General features: G+C 37.7%; 1 protein-coding gene across 1 annotated transcript in view; it reads left to right on the top strand.

Moving 5' to 3' along the window:
* The window catches only part of LOC119869228 (armadillo repeat-containing protein 4-like), a 108890-nt gene extending 85689 nt beyond the window's left edge, over nt 1–23201 (top strand). Inside the window, exons 6-7 of the mRNA XM_038589045.1 lie at nt 21465–21500; nt 22789–23201. Coding sequence (XP_038444973.1) covers nt 21465–21500; nt 22789–22902 — 150 coding nt within the window. The 3' untranslated portion in view covers nt 22903–23201. The remainder of the gene's footprint in view (nt 1–21464; nt 21501–22788) is intronic.
* Nucleotides 23202–24083: the final 882 nt, after the last annotated feature.

Genomic DNA, 24083 nt, shown 5'->3' on the forward strand with positions numbered 1-24083 from the left:
CAGGAAACAAAGAACTGCCCCACCTGCTTATCATACCCAAAAAGATGTAATAGAGAAAAAATTTACTTAAAAGTAAAATCTTCGGATCCCTGGGTGGCGCAGCGGTTTGGCGCCTACCTTTGGCCCAGGGCGCGATCCTGGAGACCCGGGATCGAATCCCACATCGGGCTCCCGGTGCATGGAGCCTGCTTCTCCCTCTGCCTGTGTCTCTGCCTCTCTCTCTCTCTCTGTAACTATCATAAATAAATAAAAAAAATTAAAAAAAAAACGTAAAATCTTCCCAGAAATGTAAGATATGTATTGAAGAAGCTAGATTAACATAAAATTAGTATTGATACAAATAAGCTACTTTAGTAACCCAGATCCAAGTAGATTTTAAAGTAAGATTGAAGGAATGACTTTATGAAAATGTCTGGTCAGAATCTCTGGACTGGTCCTGGAATCAGCTTAGGGATGTGACCCATTCCAGTTCTCTCAGGATACAGAGACAGGGTGAATAAATAAAAAAAATCTTTTAAAAAATGTAACACTTTGGTATATAATTGAAATTCTGTAGACTAAGTATTTGGCTTAAAAAATATCTTCTCTAAAATTTGTAAACAAAAATTTTCAAATCTGGGAACAGTAAACAAGGCTATCACTCGTGTAAAACTCAATAGCAATGTGTTTGAACTGTGTTCTACCAAATGTCTAGCTAAGACTATCGGAATAGAGGGACTGAGTTTCTGGGATTGTGGTGCAAGTAGTGGTTTGGGATAGTTGTTGAAAGGGTACAAGTGTAGATTGGGCAGATCTGTGTGGAATGAACAAATGATGAACAAGCTTACATCACCAGTTGAGGAGTGAGAAGCAAGGAGAGGTGTTTTGCAGTGAGAAAGAAATTCTAGAAAATGAGCATGGAGACCAAAGTTTGGCCCTCTTTCTATGGTGAAGATGAGTGTTTTTTTTTGCATATCATAGAATCAAAGAAGGTACCAGAGAGTCACTATGAAAAACAAGAAGAAATAGGCAGAGTTCTAGGAACCCAAGCCCTACTTTTTCTTCAGATGTTCCATTTTGTCTTACATATGATATTTATGTATATATGAATTTCATGGGATAGTTAAGATTCAGTTTGAGGGCAGGAGAGGAAAAGATTTCCACTGCTTAAAAATTTTTTTTTTAAAATCACTGGCCTAAATACCATGCTTAGGGCCAGCCCTGAAGTTCTAAACAGCTAACCTAGCAAAAACCATGCAAGGTGGGCTCTGAAATGAACACAGTCTTTGTGTTCATTAATTAATAAAATTAATTCAGTTTCTTTCACTGAAATTTTAAATTCTTACACAGATGACACTAAGAAGTATCCTTTTAAATAATTTTAGCAAAAAAGAGAAGACTAAAATTAATATTTAGGCATATATTAAAAACTTCAAGGATTATCAGGAGTTTTTGTCAGAGTTGTTGGAAACATTACTTTGCAAAATTAATGGTCATATTTTTGGTTGCCATTTTTACAAATCTTAAACATTCGGTGGGTTTTAAAAGAGAAATTAAGTAAGCACAATCACATTTGACTTACTCCTTCCCACAAATTGTATCACAAAAGGAAAACATTTCCCAAATGGGTAGCAAGTGATGAGACAGACTTCTAAGGCACACTTGATACCAGTAGGGTGCAAGGAAAGGAAGACCAGAAGAGGCCTTGAGAATGAGGTTAAGTCAACTGGAGTTTAAGAAAAGCAACCATTGGGCAAAAAGAATCTTTCATTTAAGGTTATTTCCCAAGAAATTAGTCATTTATTTTCATCCTTATGAGCTTAGTTCCAATTTAGTAGGAGCAGGGAAAGCTATTTCTTTGACAATGAAGAAGAAAAAATGTGGCTCTTCTCTCCAGCCTTGTGCTTTATTTTTTTTTTCCATATTAAGCTGCTCTTAAAGCTGAAAAGAAATCAAAATGAAATTGGGAAAGTGGTTTCACTAAAGGATTTTTTTTTTCCTTTTCAATTCTTCAGCTTCAACTTTTCTGGATATCTTTCCATTTTTGCTCCCATGCAGGACGAATTCTATATCTAGTAAGGTATTTTAAATATTAACATGTCTTTGGTTTTGAATTCCTTCTAATAATGTGCCAGTTTTTGGAGATAAATATAAATGCAAACAATATAACATTAATAATTCAGACTGATTCTAGTATTGAGGAGTATTGTGGAAATCATTATCCCTTTTAATATATCCATTTTGAGATAATGCTTGGCCTTATTTTTATAGTAAACAATTTTAAATTTTTTCTTAGTTTGGCAAGATATAATTTTATAGTTTGACATCAGACTTTATAAATTCTTAGCATTTGCTAGAGCAAAGTAAACCAAACCAAAATCTTTCCAATGATAATTTCTTAAGGTAATTAAGCTAAATACCTTCTTATAAATGGCGCTTATCTTTTATTGTTTTAAAATACTTCCATGTGAAATTATCAATTATAGACCTACGTCTGTATTTAGTAGGGATATTACTCACATGAACTTGCATTCAAGATTAAAAAGAAAATTGAGTTACAGGCAGAAAATAATTTGACTTTCTGTCCTACACCTACAAACTTATCCTTAACTACATTCAGTCTATACACCTCTCTTGTCTTTGCGTGTTCCTTCTCCTGGCTATACTCCACTATACTCATGATCTCATTTTATCTCCAAAAGCTGGAGATTTTGACATTGGCTATTCCCTCTAACTTCTGCATATTTAATCTTAATATCTCATTGCCTACTTACTCATTTCATATTGCACCATCAGTTGATCACATCCACTATGGAATCCACCATATCAGAGGAGTTTCATTCTCTAGAGATCCTCATTTCTCCAGCTGTCCTTGATTCTTCAGCCAATTCCATTGGCTTTTACCTTCAAAAATTCTGAGATTGCTTTATTGGTAATCTCTAGAATTTTCAAGTATCCAAATCCAAGGTATTCTTTTCAGTCCTCAAATTACTTAATCTCCCTAAGTCTCATTATAATATTGATCCCACCATCTTCTTAAAGTGCCACCTTTCCTTAGCTCCTGTGATTCCATAGTCTCCTGGTCCTCCTTTCACCTCTTTGTTGACTCTTCATCTCCTTTGCGGGTCTCACTTCTTTCTGGCTAATCCACTTGTTATGACTTTTTAAATAATATAAGTAATGTATGTTCACTGATAACAAATTAGAAACTAAAGATGAAAAAAAAGATAAAAATATTAACTGAAGCCTGCTGAAGAAGACCTCTGTGAATTTTTTTTTGAGGAACTTTGGCTTTGAACATCTTGAAAGATACAGAGATGTGATATATGTGTATATGTGATATCACACACATATTTACATAGCTTTATGAAGCCTATGTATCTTTATGAAGCCTTAACAACAGCTTTGAAAGCCATGGTCCATGAATTATGAGACTGGGTGACATTTCTCTTAGAGGGTATATAGAGAAAAGAAAAAATGAGAGGGTTGATATGATATCCTGAGTCATACCATGAAGGCAAAGAAAGAGGATTATGCACACACACACACACACACACACACACACACACACAAGCAGAGTATTAAAGAGAAAAAATCAAAACAAATAAGGAAAGTGCTATTTTAGGAAAGTCAAGAAGAGAGATTATTTTGAGAACAAGGACATAACCAGTGGGACCAACTGAAAAGTGAAGAAAGACAAGAACAAAAAGCACATACTAGATTCATAGCAAAGCAATTTCTAATAACCTCAGAAAAGAGATGAGGAAATGAAGACAGCTAGTGAGGCCACTCTGGAAAGTTTGGCAGAGAAGAAGAGGGAACAAGAATGGTAGCTGAAAGGGGAGGTAAAGGCAGATTGGGTGGTTTTTTCTTTGTTTATTTTGTGTCCTGAGACAGTAGAAACTTGAGTGTGCTTATGTGCTCATTGGCAAGTGCAGGAAGAGAGGGGAGCCAGTGAAGGTATCGGACTGAGAATGATATGGAGCAAGCTCCTAGAGGAATGGAGAGGTAGGGGAACACAGAGCTTGAGGGCATGGAGATGAGTTTAGCCTGGAGGAGAGACACCTCTTGTGTATGACAGATGGCAAGGGGGAAAGGATGGGCACAATTGCAGTGGTAATCTATGCACGAGATGACAGGGAGCTGGGCAATTTCCCTTTTTGTGATTTCTATTTTCCCCATCAAGTAGGAGGCAAAGGCACAGGCTGAGAGCAAGGGAACTGAAGTAGTGAGTTGGGTAATTTGAGGAGAATAGAGAAAGTTTTAAATAGCTGCTGCAGAGAAAAAAAGCTGATGAGAAAGGATACCTTTGTGGATTGCCAGAATTGAGAGCCAGTTGAGATAAGAGACCATGAACATGTGTGCATTATCCAGAAGCTTAGTTGGGATCTGGGATTTCAATTTGTAATATCAGTATGTTAGGAGAATAGTAGAGAAAAGAGAGCTAAACTTAGTGATGGAAAAGCAGCTGACATGGTGAAGCCCAGAAGGTAGGTAAGAGCAGGAAGACTGTGAATATACAAGTGTCTCCTGTGTTTTCAGTCCCGTTCTGTCTCTACCAGAACCTGGAGCTTCTGCTAGAGGGCAATTAGAGGCAGATATGGAACAGTTACTGGATTAGTAAGGCCCAAGTATGACCATGAGAATAGCTGACTAGTTTTATGGAGTAGGGGTAAAAATCAATGGAACTGAGAAGGTCAAATTCTGAGGCTATGGGTGACATTATTGTTTGGGTCAAAGTGTTTATTTTTTTTATTTTGAGATGAGATGTCATCTTAAGTCACAATTTTATTCATGTTACCAAAAAACAAAAACAAAAACAAAAACAAAACACCAAAACAAACAAAACCCATAGTCAGTAGTTCAGATGTTAGCTAAGGCTGCCATTCCCATGATCATGTAGGAAATATTGGCTCAAGCTTCCCTCTGCTTTCCATGCCCTAGACAATGTCTAATTTAGAGGGAATTCTGTGTATTACCCAGAGTCTGATTATTTCATTCAGGTTATGGATTGTTTCATTCTTATAAGTATTTTGTACCCAGAGCTGACATAGATTTCAAATTTCACCCTTTTATCTTGTTCTCCCCACTAACTTCTACCTTGATGAGAATAATAAACAAAAACATTCTTATAAAGTCATTGTATACAAAGCAAAAAAATTTAATTAAAAAAATCAAAGATTTGTAGTGATGGAAGGAAATATACATTGTAGCAATGCCAACAACTTCAAGACAGGTATTACATTTGGCAGCTGGTAAAAAACCCATGGCCGTTTCTGAACTAGGCTTTCATTCTCCCAGTGGATCACTTTACTGTCTCTTCCCTTCTCTGCCTTTTCTTCTTAAAAAGAAGAACAGATTCTCACAAATTGCTGATCTGAGTGATTCAGTTTTCTCTAGGCTATACCTTTCAAAGTTAGCTCCAGATCTTCTTGCATATCAAAAATTTGGCCTCATCCTTAAATCCAAGAAAGAGATGATAGTGGCTCAGATCACCGCAGCAGAGGTAAAGAGGTCAGATTCTGGGTACATTTTGAGGGTAAAACAGGATCGGTTCATGGCTTGGATAAAGGCAGTGACAGAAAGCAAGAAGTCAGGGATACTCCAAAGTTTTTGGTCCAAGCAGCTAGAGAGATGAGTTGACATGAACTGAGGTGTGGAGGCCATAGGGAAATAGGTTTTGAAAGGGTCAGGGATTGAGCTCTGTTCATCCTCTGTGAAACTCAGTGTATTTTCTTTCCAAGTGCAGATGTCAAACAGGCAATTGAATGGTCTGAGCTGGAGACTTATATATACGTATATTTGATAAATAAATAAATAAATAAATAAATAAATAAATAAATAAATAAATAAATAAAAATTATATATATATATATATATATATATATATACAGCCTCTCTCAGAAAAATATTTCTAAATACTCTCTCAAAAACTGTTCTAACAATAGAACACAGGCAACCACATAGACTTTCAGTCTCTTCTCAATGGGAGATAACTCATGTTAAATGCAGGCATTGTATTAAGAGTTGATATCCAGGACATTTTTCCTGGAGTCTGAAGAAAACCTATAGCTTGTTCCAAGCATATTAAACTCTTGAATATACTTTTGCTTCCTTCTGAAATCTAACATTACGTTCAAGTGACTAAAAAAAGACGGAGAATTGGAGAGGAGAAAATAACAAAATTTTGTAAATTCAAATTCAGTGGAAGAGTGACAACTGCCTGGCAGACCTCAGGAATCAGAATGTAAAGTCAACAGTGGGAGAAACTCAGAAAAAACCTAGCTTACAATGTGGAAGCCTCAAAATATTAAGAACTGGTAGCCCTAAGTGCCTCTGGAATTGGTCTGTAGGGTTCAGGATGGAGGCTATAATAAGGGAAACTGAGTAAAAGCTAGAGCCCCTTCCCTAACTCCACTCAGTAAGTCACTGCCCTTTCCCAACACAGCAGCTGCCCAAATAAAACAGTCTCTGGACTGGAGGACAGCAGCCCCTGTGAAGTAAAGATATTCTACTGAAGATGGAGATTAAGTGACCGTATAAACACTGAAGCTAAATGGATGATCTGCCCTTCTCAGTCCCAAATTCCTACAAGTGAGTCCCTTCCTCTACAGGTTGGAGTTTGAAAAGCTCTTCCTTGGAGAATCTGACTAGCTCAACACAGAAGATTTCAAGATACTGACCTGGGGAAGACCCCAGCCAGCCTTTCCAGGGCCTCTGGTGGCTGTGGGAAACTGTTGTATGTGAATTAGAAAAAGATGTTCCCTCTGAGAAGATGTAGCTTTGTTGGTCTGAGACTTAAAAAGGAGATAACACGTTTGAGGGAAGAAAAAGGCATCCCTTCTTCCTTGACCAGTGAAATAGTGAGAAAATGAGAGCTGCTTTTCAGGCCCCTTTAATCCGGTGTTTTCATCGAGAGCACAATCCTGAGTGGCCTGAGACCACTCAGATTATCCTACAGTAAAACACAGCCAACAAGCCCCATTTATGTGCTCAAATTCTCTATTCACCCAACAAGTAACATCTGAAGAATGTTTTGAATATAGAAGACAAAAACTGAAACAAATGGAAACAAATCAGTGCTTGGAAGAAACATAGTGTAGCAGAGAGAATGAAAAAAGTGAACATCCTCAGAGAGATAGATAGATAGATAGATAGAAAGAAAGAAAGAAAGAAAGAAAGAAAGAAAGAAAGAAAGAAAGAAAGAAGAAAGAAAGAAAGAAAGAAAGAAGAAAAGAAAAAGAAAAGAGAGCATTCAGGGAACATGAATTGGAAGATAAATCTCTCAGAGGTCTCTATCCATTGAGAAGATCCAATAATTATAGGGGCACCTGGGGTCCAGTCAGTTAAGCCTCTGATTCTTGTTTTCAGTTCACATAGTGATTTCATGGGTCTTGGGATCGAGCCCCACATCAGACTCCATGCTCAGCAGGGAGCCTGCTTGTGTATTCTCTCCCTCTGCTCCTCCCCACCATTTGCTCTCACTTTCTTTCTCCCTCTGTCTCTCTAAAAATAAATAAATACATCATTTAAAAAAAAAAAGAAGAAGAAGAAGATCTAACAATTGTAAATATTTATGTCCCCAACTTGGGAGCACCCAAAAATATGTCAATTAAAAACAAACATAAAGAAACTCACTGATAATAATACAATAATAGTAGGGGACCTTAACACCCCACTGATTTCCAAGCAGAAAATCAACAAAGAAACAATGGCTTTGAATGACATACTGGATTAGATGAACTTAATAGATATATTAACACTTCATCATAAAGCAGCAGAAAACACATTATTTTCAAGTACACATTGAAGATTCTCCAGAATAGATCACATACTGGATCACAAGTCAGCCCTCAACAAATAACAAAAAGCTTGAGATCATACCATCCATATTTTCAGACCACATGCTATAAAACTTGACATCAATCACAAGAAAAAAATTGGAAAGACCATAAATACAAGGAACTTAAGGAACATCCTACTAAAGAACAAATGGGCTAACCAGGAAATTAAAGAAGAAATTAAAAAAAAATAATACATGGAAGCAAGTGAAAATGAAAACATGACAGTCCAAAACCTTTGGGATGCAGCAAAGACAGTCCTAAGAGGGAATTATATAGCAATACAGGCCTACTCTAGAAGCAAGAAAAATCTCAAATATTCAACCGAACCTTACACCTAAAAGAGCTAGAAAAGGAGCAGCAAATAAAGTGTAACATCAACGGAAAAAAGGAAATAGTAAAGATTAGAGCAGAGGTAAATGATATAGAAACAAACAAACAAACAGTAGAACAGATTGACAGTAAGAGCTGGTTCTTTGAAAGAATTAATAAAATTGATAAGCCCTTAGTGAGACTTACCAAAAAGAAAAGAGAAGGTACCCAAATAAATAAAATCACAAATGAAAGAGGAGAGATCACTACTAACACCACAGAAATACAATTAGAATATTATGAAAAAATTATATGCCAACAAACTAGGCAATCTGGGAGAAATGGGTAAATTCCTAGAAACATACAAACTACCAAAACTGAACAGAAATAGAAAATTTGAACAGACCATAACCAGCAAAGAAATTGGAAGATTAATCAAAAATCTCCCAACCAACAAGAGTCCAGGACTAGGTAGCTTCATAGGCAAATTCTACCAGACATTTAAAGAAGAGTTACTTCTTTAACTTAATCTTCTAAAACTAAACTTATTCTTCTCACATTGTTTCCAAAAATAGAAATGAAAGGTACAATTCCAAAGTCATTCTACAAGGCCAGCATTACTTGATTCCAAAACCAAAGACCCCACTAAAAAGGAGGGGAGAATTATAGGCCAATAACCTTCATGACCATGGATGCAAAAATTCTCATCAAGATACTAGCAAATCAAATCCAACAGTACATTAAAAGAATTATTCACCATGATCAAGAGGGAATTATTCCTGGCTGCCAGGATGGTTCAATATTCACAAATCAATCAATGTGATATACCACCTTAATAAAAGAAAGGATAAGACCCATGTGATCCTCTCAGATGCAGAAGAAGCATTTGGCAAAAGACAGCATCCATTCCTTATAAAAACCCTCAACAAAGTAGGAATAGATGGATAGATGAAACATACGTCGACATCATAAAAGCCATATTGGAAAGACCCACAGCTTATACCATCTTCCTGAGAGCTTTTCCTCCATGGTCAGGAACAAGGACAGGGATGCCTTGTTCTCACCACTACTATTTAACATAGTCCTGGCAGCCTTAGCCTCAGCAATCAGACAACAGAGAGAAGTAAAAGGCATCTAAATTGTCAAGGAAGTAGTCACTTTCACTATTTACAGATAACATTATACTCTATGTAGAAAACTTGAAAGACTCCATGAAAAAATTGCTAGAACAAACACATGAATTCAGTAAAGTCTCAGGATATAAAATCAACATACAAAAATCTCTTGCATTTCTATACAGCAATAATGAAGCAGCAGAAAAAGTCAAGGAATTGATCCCATTTACAATACACCAAGAATCGTAAGGTATCTAGGAATAAACCGAAGAGGATTAAACCGAACCCAAACCATAAGATGCCTAGGAATAAACTGAATCAAAGAACCAAAGACCTGTATTCTGAAAACTGTAGAACACTTATGAAAGAAATTAAAGAAGACACAAAGAAATGGAAAACATTCCATGCTTGTGGAAGAACAAACATTGTTAAAATGTCTATACTACCCAAAGCAATCCACACATTTAATGCAATCCCTATCAAAATACCACCAGCATTTTTCACAGAGCTAGACCAAACAATCCTAAAATTTGTACGGAAATTCAAAAGACCCTGAATAGCCAAAGCAATCCTGAAAATTTTAGAAAAGCAAAGCTGGAATCATCACGATTCCAGACTTCAAGCTCTATTGCAAAGCTGTGTCATCAAGACAGTATGGTACTAGCACAACAAATACAAGTACAACAAATGGTATGGTACTGGCACAACAAATACAGGTACATAGATCAATGGAACAGAACAGAGAATCCAGAAATGGACCTACAACTCTATGGTCAGCTATTCTTTGACAAAGCAGAAAGAATATCCAATGGGAAAAAAATCTCTTCAACACATGGTGTTGGGAAAACTGGACAGCAACATGCAGAAGAATGAAACTGGACCACTTTCTTGAAATAAATTCAAAATTGATGCAAGACTGAAATGTGAACCAGCAAACCACCAGAATCCTAGAGGAGAACACAGGCAGCAACCTCTTCACCCTGGGCCAGAGCAACTTCTTACTAGATACATCACTAGAGGAAAGGGAAACGAAAACAAAAATGAACTACTGGGAGTTAAGATAAAAATCTTCTGCACAGTGAAGAAAACAGTCAAAAAAACTAAAAGCCTATGTAATGGGAGAAGATATTTGCAAATGACATATCTGAAAAAGGGTTAGTATCCGAAATCTATAAAGAACTTAGCAAACTCGACACCCCAAAAACAAATAATCCAGTTAAAAAATGGGCAGAAGACAAAATAGACATTTTTTCCAAAGACTCAGATGGCTAACAGATATATGAAAAGATGCTCAACATCACTCATCATCAGGGAGATAAAATACAAATCAAAACCACAATCACCTCACCTGTCAGAATGGCTAAAATTAACAACTCAGGAAACAATGTTAGTGAGGATGCAGAGAAAAGGGAACCGTCTTGGCACTGTTGGTGGGAAAGCAAGCTGGTGCAGCCACTCTGGAGAACATTTTGGAGGTTCCTCAAAAAGTTGAACTTTTTGCTCAAGGAATTGAGGAATTGCTATGCCCCAGCAATTGCACTACTAACGATACAAAAATACAGAAAGAATACATGCATCCCAATGTTTATAGCAGCATTATCAACAATAGCCAAACTATGGAAAGAGCCCAGGTATCCATCGACTGATGAATGGATAAAGAAGATGTGGCATATATACCATAGAATATTAGCCATCAAAAAGAATGAAATTTTGCCATTTGTAACAATGTGGATAGAGCTAGAGTGTTTTATAAGCAAAATAAGCTAAGCAAAATAAGTCAGAGAAAGACAAATATATGATTTCACTCATATGTGGAATTTAAGAAACAAAACAGATGAATATATGGGAATGGGGAAAATTAGGGGGAAGCAAACTGTAAGAGATACTTCATGATAGAGAACAAACCGAGGTTGCTGGAGGGGTGGTAGGAGGGGATGGGCTAGGTGGGTGATGGGTATTAAGGAGGGCATTTGTTGGGATCCCTGGGTGGCGCAGCGGTTTGGCGCCTGCCTTTGGCCCAGGGCGCGATCCTGGAGACCCAGGATCAAATCCCACGTCAGGCTCCCGGTGCATGGAGCCTGCTTCTCCCTCTGCCTGTGTCTCTGCCTCTCTCTCTCTATGTGTGTGACTATCATAAATAAATAAAAATTTAAAAAAAAAAGGAGGGCATTTGTGATGAGCACTGGGTGTTGTATGTGATGAATCACTAAATTCTACTCCAGAAACCAATATTGCACTGTATGTTAACTAACTAAAATTTAAATAAAAATTTAAAAAGAAAAAAACTCTCAGAAAGAGTAAAAACATAAAGAGATGAAAAAAGGAAAGATAAAAATAAAAAAAAAAAACAGTGCAAAAGATCTAACTTCAGAATATTAGTTCCACAAAGGAATAACTGAGAAAATGGAGAGGAGGAAATGAAATGAAATAGTTCAATAGAATTTCCCAGAGTTGGAGTACATGACTTACCAGATTGAAATGATGCATCAGGTTCCCTGTATACAATGGATAAAAGTATACCTATCCACAAGATATAGCACTGTAAAATTTTAGAACATTAAGTATAATAATAATAGTAATAATAATAATGAAAGATTCTGTAATGTTCAGAAGAGAAAGGATAGAAAAAGAAGATAGAGTGAACAAGAGAAACCAAACATGAAGAACACTTTGGGCTTCTCAACAGTAACATTGGAAGCAAGAAGAAAATGGAGGAATGCCTTCAAAACTCTTCCAACTCTTCAAAAATTATTTCTCACCTAGAATCCTATATTCAGTAAAACTCTTAATCAAGTCATAGAAAAGACATGTGAGTCTTAAGAAGTTTACCTCCTTTGCACATTTGTCAAGAGGCTACTGGAGAGTGTGACTCTGCCAGTATCTTTAAATCTTCAAAGAGAATGTTGAGTTATACTTTTTGTTGGTGGTGGTGGTTGACTATGCATTTTTTTTTAAAAAATTTATTGGAGTTCAATTTGCCAACATATAGCATAACACCCAGTGCTCATCCTGCCAAGGGCCCCCTTCAGTGCCCATCACCCAGTCACCCCAACCCCCTGCCCCCCTCTCCTTCCACTACCCCTTGTTCATTTCCCAGAGTTAGGTGTCTCTCATGTTTTGTCACCCTCACTGATATTTTCAGAGAATGTTGAGTTACTCTGATTCAAACTTGATTTTGTCTTGACCACGTATTGATGAAGTTCCTGACTGCTTTATTTCCTAGATCATTTTACCCCACAAAAGTGTTCTTTGACTTCCTTCTAAAGAACCAGAGGAAAGTCATAGTGATAACCCAAGGCAGGAAATACAGAGTGGTCTATTCCTTCTACTATATTTCCATGGGACCTGCAGTAACCTGTCAGTACTACATCCTGCCAGCGTTCCCAATTGCAATGAGCCCGGTCTCTCAGGGCTCCCTCCTTTCTCCTTAGATCCCATCACAGAGGCAGAACTTGATAGGGACTCAGAGACTTTACCCTGCTGACCTTCCTCTGAGGGCCTCTTGCCTTTCCTTACAGAAGTGCCCACCCACGTGACTCTCAGCCTCCACTGGGTAGCAATAACCTGACTTCTTCATAAGAGGATATCATGCCAGCCAATACAGTGCTGAAAATGTTTTGTTACATCTCACTTGTTACTAGAATCAGAACAGTGCTTGAAGTATGTTTTCTATTAGAATAGTGCTTGAAGTATGTTTTCTATTGGAATAATAATGGCTAAGAACTAAAGAGTAGTTACTGTGAGCCAAACCTTGTTCTGGGATCCTTATCAGATATAACTTTGTCTCCTTTATGGATAATATTATAGAAAATAATAAACATGGGATTATCATAGGTGGCTTCCCCATGCACATTCCTCTTGGCCCCTATCATATACTCCATCTTTTCCCAGTTTATTACCTTTGTCTGAGAGCAGGAGCAGGCTGGGTGCGAATCTTTTCCTTAATGTGCCTTGTAAAGGTCAGGCAGGGGAAGAGACAATCATTTAAAATATTAAATTATCAGTGTACTTCATTTCGCTGTGGTCTTCTCCATGTTCCTTCGCTTAGATTGAATTTTTTAATTTCAACATCTTCCAACCCAATAGAAAGAAGTAGAAAATCTGACCAAAAAAGCATCTGAGTTCTGATCAAACTCATAAATGAGTTTATAGGATAGGGGCACCTGGGTGGCTCAGTGGTTAAGCGTTTGCCTTCAGCTCACTACATGGGGCTCCCCGCAGGGAGCCTGCTTCTCCCTCCGATTCTCTCTCTCTGTGTCTCTCATGAATAAAGAAATAAAATCTCAAAAAAAAATGAATTTATAGGATAATCTTTTCCAAAATGAAGGTAGTTTTATTCAATTATTCTAATAGCAAAGGAGGTGTGATTGAGTTCTGGTTTTCTATAATATAAATTAATAAATAATATCGCTTAGCCTTAACTTTTTGTGAATATTTTGAATTATAGCCACTTCCCTATTCATCGAACTTCTCCCATTTCTCTTGCAAGCATATTCCATATCTAATGCTTTTGTCTCATTTTTATTAATAGCTACTTCATGCCTTTATTTAGCAATGGGGGTGATGTCCTTCTGGACTAGAGACTGATGCAGGAGGAAACTATAATTTGAGCAACTGATCCATCTATTACCATGAACACAGAGTTCTGCTAGTGCCACTTTCTTCCCTTATTTTTTTCACATAACAGGACATGACAAGCCCCTGTTAACATATTAATTGTCGATATAACTAGACCAAAATTATTTATTTGAGTCAATCCTACTGGAACTCTAGCAGAGAAAGTGGGCTGATAAAAAATTCATTTTACTCTCTCTACCCTACAACAAACAACTTCGCATTCCAGGTAATACCAACAATGGTAATTATAACAATCATCATGTATGAGCAAGTAGAGCAAGCACTTTACATTTGTTATTTCATTTAATCCTGGTGAAAAGGTACCACTGCCAATCCTAATTTTACTGATACAAAAAGTGAGGATCTGGGAGACTTAACCACATGTCATACACGTTAAGGAGAAACCAGGGTTCAGACCCAGACTATGAACTCAAAGCCTGAACTCATAGCCACTGTACTCCATAATCTATGAGAACATGTTATTTTTTTTTATTTCCAGAGAATTTTCTTTGTCACTTTGATCTACTCAATAGCAAAATGCAATCCTCAACAGCCCTATCCTCATAAATCTTTTTATCCATTCCTAGCCTCTCACTTCTTTAGCATTCTTATCCGAGAAACTTCCATATGCACAGATATTCTTTGCATTTGATGGGAAGAAAAATTGAAGAGGAACTTGAAGCCATTCCAAACGATACCATGAATTTCTCTGCAGGGCACGCCAAGACTTACCACTTCCTTTTTCTTAAGGAATCTCCTGATGCTGCCAGTTATCGAGGCATTGTCCACTTCTAGAATTTCTAGCATTCTTTAGAGTTGTTAGGGCTTTATTATATGCCCCATTTCTACCTTCCAGTACTCTAGATCCAGCACTCCAATCTGTGTGTGTGTGTGTGTGTGTGTGTGTGCACAAAAGCTCCCTATGGGAAGGTTCATTGAAAAACAACGTGAATGAAAAACTAGAGGGTAGACCTACTCAAGTGTAAACAAACATACGCACAGAAGAGGCAGTAGATCAAACAAGTCAGACCCCACTTTCAAGCTCTGTGGACATGAACCTCAGTTCACATAAATAGGGCACACACTCCTGTCACTGGGATGCATGCAGACACCACTAGAAGGCAAACCCCTTGATTCACTTCACTGACTGAACAGAATCAAAGGTTTTGCCCCAACCAGCAAATGTAAAATGTGTTTTGAGGCCCATGGCTCTAGTGAGCCATCATATGAAATGAATTACCAGGGCTTGAAGTCGGGATGTGAGAGAAACCACTGTGAAGCCTCAGCCAGCATGGATAGCTGGGAAGCCACTGTGCAGGGCAGACACAGTGAAAATGCATTTCTTGTTACTGGGCTGCACGTTTGTGCTACAGCCACACTGCAGTGCCTTGCGATTTGGAAAATAGCTAAAGGGTTCACAGTTCAAATGAGCTCTGGGAACTCAAAATCTTTCTGGAAAACTTGCTAAGCTGGGTGTGCATGCAGGTATTTCAGAGCTCATCCGGCTCTAATTAAAAATCATACTTCCCGTCTGTGTTCACCCAAACAATATTGAGTCAAACCACAAGAAAATCTGTTATCACTCAAATTGGGACCTATTTTTCATACAACTGAAATATTATATAAAATCATGAACTGTTAGGTATAAAAGTAAAAATTGAATACAGACACCGATTCCCATGCTACCTTTGCCTCACCTTCCAGGGGATGTGAATCATGGGTCACAGCTGCGTGCTCAGGGCATGCGCCTTGAGATCAAAGCCTTTGATGCTGGAGGAAGTATTCGAATTAGCCTGATCCACACACCACACCACGCTCTGTGCCCCTCCCCGTGTCCTCGTTCACGCCAATGCTGTAAAAACTAATGTGTTTGAATGATGTTTTAAAGTGTTCTATGCAATTAAGTTGGAAAGCAAGCAGGAGGGCTAGTTTTCCTCTGGTGTACATATGAAACTCCCAATAAATTTAAGGTCCTTGAATGTGTTTTGGGGGAGGGAAAGATTAAAACGGGGAAAGTTTTTGAAAGGAACAAACACTTCAAAAAAAGTAAACCTGAGGTGTTTTCCCCCTTATAATATCAAAACTGTTTTTATAGTTGGAAAATGTCTACGGATCAAAAAATATACACCCAAAAGAGTGTACCGATTCCATAATCACTTGTACCCAATTTGCAGTTCACTTTCCTAAGGAAAGTACTCCTTTATGTAATTATGGCGAAGTATTACAAACCGCCCTCACCTTGCCCCGTGTGTTAGTGATTGAAAAAAACGTGCTGCTCTCTCCTTTCTGTTAGCTGCCTGTCGAATGCAGAATTTTGCACTAAGTTTCTGTTGTGTGGATGTTTCTATTTATTTTAAAGCATTCCTGAGTGTCCTAATCTGTTTATGAGGCTCTTATGAAAAATAAAAGCATAGATTTCTGAGCCCGATTAACAACCAAGACACATATATAGTACATTTGTCCAGATAGTGGTTTGGGAAAGTAGTACATCCTTATTCAATTTGTAAAGCAGCATTAGTAACACAGCCTGTCGGTGTATTAATAAAGCAGTGAGTAACATCCATTTACAGCAGTAAATAAAATGCAGGAAAACCAATACATTCATAGAGCAGCATCACCAAAAGAGTCTCAGAAGGGCTTCTCAAATATCAAGCCATTCATGCCCGGAGAACACAGAAACTTCTGCACTTCCAACACTATACCCTTGATTGAGAATGTTCCTGGCTAAGGAAAATGGGTAGAGCAGGATAAATTAACTAGTGAAGAATAAATCACAGCGCCTGGCACATACTAAGCATGGTAGCTAATAAAATCATTTCACGTTGTACAAACGTTAGGTAACTTGTAGGCCCAATGCCAGTGAGGTACATTTAAGCAACTCTCACTGCCTATCACAGGTATTGTTCTAGGCCATCCTTTTCTTCTTTTATTTATTCTTTTAAAATTTCACCCTTGCTTCTACCTTAGGCCTTTAAAATACTGGACTGCTAGGTTCCACTGGTTTAACTTTTAGATTAAACATTTACTAACCATCATACGTCATGCAGAATGAAACCTCGTGGTTAATGCAAGAAACTTAGACTAAATTAATTCCCCAAAGAGCAGTAGTCCTCTTAATGCATTCAGGACTAGAGGTTACTCAGGTCCTAGAAAAAGTCATTTACGGAATAGACTCATAAAAAAGGACCCTGCACTGATTTAACATATTCTAATGGAAAGCATGTGAGTGCATAGTAGATCCTCCCCTCTGCAACCTTTATCTAGCTGACTCCTGGCATTGCCAACACACTGCAGGCTCTCTGTGAAACACCAAGATGCCAACAGCCTGCCAAACATATGACTAGTACATTTCACACTCACAGTTCATTAGTTTATGTAATATGAAATTATATAACTGACATCAAGGGTTTGGGAATAAATGCAACTGACTTGGAAAGCCAGAAGAGGGGGGAACCACAGAGCAACAAGTTCTGAGGGCATAGGAGCAAAATGCAGGTTCAGTTTGGGCAGGCATCCAGCCAAGACACTGCTTTCCAAGGGAGCCATGCAAGGCCTGGTAGCAACAGCTGATACCAAGTGAAGCCTGGGCCACTGGTGCCCATAGGGGTCAACCAGAGATGAGGTGGGGACTGCAGCAAGTGCTGACAGGGCTAGCCTGACCTTAGGGCCAAGATTCCTGCTTCCTCATTCCTCCCAAACTAACCAGGGCTGGACTCCAGGGAATAGAAGCCAGAACCAGACTTCAGAACTGGCAAAATAATCACCATGATAATGAATACCACTTATGGAGCTCTTACTTTGTACTAAGCATGGGTTTATGTGATTCAAATGCATAACCTGTGAAGCCAAGCTGCCTTGTGGTCCAGTCCTGACATGGAAATGCAGTCAGACACAAAAGCCTGGCAACTAGGTAGCAATTGAAAGTAATTTTAATTCTAGTTTCCCTCTTGAAAAACAGCACAATTGTACACTGTTAAACTTCTTTAAAATCCTCTTATCTTTTTTTATACTCAGCACATCTGTCTCACCCTAAAGTTGCTCCTAAAATAACACACCCCCCCCATTCAAACCTTTCCAAACTCTCTATTCAAAACAGGGTGGAAGCTCTTCCCTCTCTCCACTTTCCTCCTTTCCTTCCCCATTGTTGTTTCTTTCTCTCCCACAAAGAATCCTCTGCCCTTTCTGGTATGAGTTCTCCCTGCCTGAGTTTCTCTAGTTTTTCCTCTCACACTGCATGCTTGGGTCCTTACAAGGTTCAGGAAACAGACAAAATAGGAAGAGAGCAGGGGAAGATAAAAATGTAAAGACAGGAAGAAGCTGTGAATACCGGCGCACATTCAACACTTTTTAAAGGTCTCTATTATCTTACTCATCTTCTCAAGAAGCCTCAGAGGCAGGTGATCCCCTTAAACTTATGAGATGATAGGGTTTTACAGATTCAATAGTAACCTACCCAGTAAGTAGAAGAGTCAAGATACAAATCCAAGGAGCTATGACTTCAAAACCCACCTTTTTGATGACTGTTTGCCTTTTCTAGAAAGCAGCTAAAATGCATAAGGCAATTGTCTAGTTTCTGCTCAGATAGTCTGTGTTCACAGCTAGAAATCTATTACATCTCTTCCTAGACTTAAAAACTATCAACAACAGAGTCTACTGGAGGAGAGACCAAGGACCAAAGCAAAAGCAAGGCAGGCTGGCCTTGTGAGATAGGCATTAGCTGGGCTTGATGGAGCTGGCAATCTATGTTCCTTCAACTTCCTAAACAACTCTTCATATATAGGGAAGTTGGACGGTAGTTTATTATCCATCCCATTTTCTTGTGGAAATCAAGATTTTAATGTAGCATCAGGCCCTCTCTCATTGAGGGCCCAGAAAAGTCTACAGGTAACTGACATTATTCATTATAATGACATGGCTATAATAAAAAAATAATATAGTAATAAATAAATAAGCTGTTGGAACAGTTTAATGCTGTATTTATAAAATAATGGAATCAATGAGGGAATTCATGAATTCTTTTGAGTCATCTACTTAGGGGATGGAGGGAGAAAACACATTATGTAAAGGGAAATTGTTAACTTGTTAAAATCCTCAAGGGATTATATAATTTACCAAAGAAATGATTGGAATGTTTTGTTTTGATTAAAGAACCAATTTAAAGTTTGGAAAGCAGAAATTGAAAGAAAAAATAGGTCCACTTAAGAATAGAGAAGTATCAATATCAGGCTCCCTTGGCATCCAGACTGGGACTGCTCTTGTTTATTGATTCTGTAACGACATACAGGAGCAAAATCTCCACATTATAGCTAATACTCAATACTCAAGAGTGATAGAAGGCTATAGGGATGGGGGTGGACAACTAAAATGTGTGTGTGTGAAAGAGAGTGGTGGATGAAAGTCTGTGTTGAGTATATATTTAGAAGAAGTAGCCGAAGCCTCATATAGCTGTGTCTGCTTTAGCAGCTTTCATATGATAATAAAATGAGGTACAAGAAAATAAATAAATTGATAAAAATATTGAATTGTTGATCAAGAGTTAAAAGTTGCAAGCTAGAAAAGGGATTTAAGTGGGAGTTATAATACCGAGACACCTAAGCCATGTGTTATAGTAACCAAGGAGAGCTGGCTACTCTGTTCTTCCTTCTCATTATTTTTCAATAATGTTCATAGAGTACTATTTGCTCTTTTTGCAGAGAGAATAAGAATATAAATTAAATAAATGTGTTCATAGAGGTGTGTGTGTGTATGCATGTGCACATATGTATAAAACTGCCTAACAATCTTATATTGATGTATGTTCCCATGGTCACTTCCTGGACCCTGTCAATAAGCAATACAAGTTTATCTATAAAATCTTAAACTCCACATAATCCATTCTCAACTCTAATGTCCTATTTTTCAACTTCCTGAGCTTCCATCTCACTGTTTTCTCACTTCACAGAGATCTGCCTTCCTACCTTCCTAATTCTTACAGGGTCATCCTCCCAGATTATAAGTAGGCTTCTTTTTTTTTTTTTTTTAAGACAAAAAGAGAGGAGGCAGAGACACAAGCAGGTTCCTTGCCGGGAGCCCAATGCGGGACTCAATCTTAGATCCCAGGATCATGCCCTGAGCCAAAGGCAGATGCTAAACCACTGAGCCACCCAGGCATCCCTATGAGTAGCCTTCTGTTTGTCCTTTCAGTCAGCTCAGACTGTATGACTATTCAAATGAGTTGCAGTGCTATAACCTATTTCCTCCATCTTACACCTCAGTGATCGGATGATGCTGGAGAAAAACACTAGTAATGTTATTAAAAAGATAAACTGAGGCATGATTAAACCAGGCAGTGCCAAACTGAAAGTGGTTAGGAGCACTCCAGGAGCTAGGGGAAAGTTTTTAACAAGATACAGAAGCAAAGCAAGGAAATTATTTGATTGGCTATAGCATAAGCTCTTGCCTTATTTGGGAAAGCCTATTTGTGATGGTTGGCCTCAGGTTTCATATTCTTAGATTCAAGTGTGTTGATTCTGGATTAGGTTTTGGTTTGCTTACATAGGCCACCAAATCTTTAGAGACACTTTATCTAATGGCCTCCTGTTTAATTTACTTTAACAATGCAAAACTCTCAAGTCAGGAGCTCCCCCAAACAGCTCTGTTTCCCTTATTCAGAAGACGGTATTTCTTTCTCTTGACTCTTAGAAGACTGATCATGTCTTATTCCCTTTGCTTCTCTAGAATTTTGCCCCTTGTCAGTGAACTTCACAATTTAGGACATTACTCTGGATTACAGTATGAATGATTGACTGGGGGCCAGGCAAGAGAGGGTGCAAGGACAGTGGAAAAGTGCTGTAGGCTTTACAGGGGTGATGACAATGGCAATAGAGAGAAGCAAATGACTTTGGAATAAGTGTAGGCAGTTGAATCACAAAGATATAATTGTTGGATAGAAGCAGGGGAGATGAGGTGGGAGTGTGAGGTGAGGAGATTTCTGGCTTGAGCAACTAAGTGGTGATATCGTCACTGATATAGGAGAATACTGGGGATGGGGGACCCAGGTTTAGATAGGAAAAAAAATAGAAATTTTATCTGTAATATATTAGGTTCGAGATAGTTCTGAGATTGCCTAATATAGAGATGCCCAAGAAGCACTGGTGGGACTGTTGAACATGATGAAAATAGGACCAGGATGTGACCCTGGAAGTGGAGGACAATTCCATGGACAATGAGGAGGTCGAGGATCTGAGTTGCCAGACATCCTTCAGTACCTCAATTTTATCAGGGTTTTCTCAACTCCAACTTTCCAAATGTTTTATATTTTTCATTTTTATTTCAATCATTAATTCACCTGGACATAATGTTTATGTATGATGAAAGATTACCATCTTTATTTTCTTCTTTTTGGATAACCAGATATCCTTGGGCCATTTGTGTTCAACACAAGCTTAACCCCCAATGTCCCTTGAATTCATTTTGCCCTGAAGGACTTCAGGATCCTTCCCTTTCTTTTCTATAATCCATATTCTGCATGGTGTCATGAAATTTGTCTTTCTAAATACAAATGTGATCATGTCACTCTGCTGATTAAACTGTTTAAATAACTTCTTTTTATTGCCTACAGAATAAAAGTCCAATCCCTAAGCCTGTCATATTTAAGGTATTTCACATTTATCTTTACAATATCTCTTTGCTTATCACCTCTTTTCTGTCATCACATTTGTACCCAAATACTACTGTGTAGAAAATAGATGACTTCGAATTAAATTTTCAAATTCCTTTGTCAGAACTACTCATCTGATTCATAACTGATAGACTTTTTTAAAGTTCTAATTAATTTCTTTGTCAGTTTTGGTGTCTACATTTTTTTATGTCATTTTTTGGTGTATTAGGCATGATACAGTATTATAAGTTTTAGAGTTTATAATCTAAAGGACAGAAAGCATTAATCTAATATCTATTTAATAGGAAAGACATAGGGGCACGTGTCTGGCTCAGTTTGGAAGAGCATGCAACTCTTGATCTCGGGGTTGTAGGTTTGAATCCCACATTGGGTGTAGAGATTACTTAAATACATAAAAAACAAAACTTAAAAAAAATAAAAGGATGATATAAGGATAGTAATAGGCATTTGAGTAAACTGCTATGATAGTTCTGATAAAGCAAAGATAGCATCTTATTTGATGAAAATCAGTGGAGGCTTTGTGGAAAAGTTAACTGGGTCATGAAAGATAGGTAAAATTTAGAAATTCAGAGAAGAGAATGAGAGGGCCTTTTAGGAAGAAGGATGGCATCAATCAGGGCAAAAGAAGTGGAGAAGTGTGTGACCTTGGAGTACAGGATAGAGCAGGAGAAAGATAAGTGGCTAGAAAGGTAAACTGAGGCCAAAGCACAAAAATCCTTTAAAGGATGAGTTAACAGACTGTTTAACTCGTTAGTTAACTAACTGTCCAAGCTGTAGTTATTTAGCACTGGGAGTCAATGCAGTTAGGGGATTGACATAATTAAGTTGTAACATGATCAAGTGGGTTGGAATGCAGAGAAATCATATCTAAGAGGTTGTACTAATAGCCGAGGCATGGTGTGCTGTTGGCTTGGCCCTAGAGGCAGAAAAGTCAGAAAGAATGCAGACAAATTTCAAAGCAGACTCCATAGCAGTTAGATGACCAAAGAAAGGTGGGAGAATAGGTCTATCTCAGCTTCAGGAAATAAAATGGTAAGCATTTCATGAGAAATCTCGGTCTGGTTAAGTACCATTTATATTTGCATTTGCCTAAATGGCATTTCTTGTCCTTTTTTCTTTTCTTTCTTTGTTTTTTTTTTTTTTTTTTGGTGACTTTTAAAAACATTTAATATTAAAAATTGTTTTCAAAGCCTAACTTTATGCCTTGAGATTAATGGTTTTATACTTTGTTTCCCTCTCCGCCCTCCTCTTTTACATGTGACAGCTACTGCTGGGTATGATTGGGTCTTCTGACCAGGACCTCCAGGAAGCCGCAGCTGGATGTATATCCAACATACGCAGACTGGCTCTTGCTATAGACAAGGCAAGATACACTTGAAATGTGCACAGACGTTACAAACTACCAAATTTTACATGACAGGGAACATGTCAGTCCCATGGCCAAGAAGCCTAGATCAGGAAGCATGTTGAGCAAATGTTTTACAGACAGATAAATGTCTGAATGAAAACACAGGAATTAAAAATGCAAAGGATACTCTTCATCCAAAAATTGCATAGATATTTTTGTTCTATTTAATATTTTGGGGATATGCCATGTAATGAAATGTAAAGCTAATAAAATTGTGATACTTTTGTTTGTGATGATTTTAATAAAAGATATGGCCTTCCTGGTGTGCAGTCCTATAGTCATTCTGCATGTCTTTAGAATTTTCCTTCTGTTAAACCTATCTCACTGCCCTGTCATTATGGTTTTGTCTGTTTGATCACTTGCAACCCACGGGAGAGCTCTAAGGAGATGTGCTGATTTCACGAACTGTTATTAAATAGAATTTAGAGTCAGGCAGCGGGACCTAGAGAGATCATCCTGAGGTCATTCTAGATTTCTCCTAAATACTATCAGACATCGGAGAAGTTAATGTATGGCTGTCACTGTACCAGATAATGTAAATCACAAAAACATAAGCAATGAGTGGGATTTTTACTTTTAGACTTACGAAGCATAAACAATTATGTTTTATTTCCCTCACAGGACTGACCAACACTTTTATTGAAGAATTAATTTATGTTGCTGTAAGGATAATATTACTTCACATAAAATTGCTTTGAATTTCTGAACTCGCCTTTAGCACACAGAGTACTTTTTTTTAAGTGGCCACAAAAGATTAATAGCATTTTATCAGGTTATGGAAACATTAGAGGCCACTTTAAGGAATCGCATATGTAACCTTGGTGTGCTAAAATGTTTGGGAACTAACTGTCCCAAGCATCCAGTACTAGCCAGGAAAATCATTTTGTATGCATCAGTTCCATAAACTGACTATCTCAGTTAATTCTTTGAAGAACAGGCTAAGCAGTTTTTATTAAGAAAAATACTAAGTGCTGTCTATGTTTGTCATAATTTGGAGAAGATCATAAACTTAATTGAATTAAATGTAAATAATTTGTATGAAATGAGAAGCCTGTAAAGGATGAAAATTATACTAGTGATAGATTATCTGATTAAAAAATAAGACGTTTCTGAGAATTTCAAGGTTTTGTAAAACATCAATCCTATTCCGT

Source organism: Canis lupus, unplaced genomic scaffold (genome assembly GCF_011100685.1).
Source record: "Canis lupus familiaris isolate Mischka breed German Shepherd unplaced genomic scaffold, alternate assembly UU_Cfam_GSD_1.0 chrUn_S1598H1788, whole genome shotgun sequence".
NCBI lineage: Eukaryota > Metazoa > Chordata > Mammalia > Carnivora > Canidae > Canis > Canis lupus.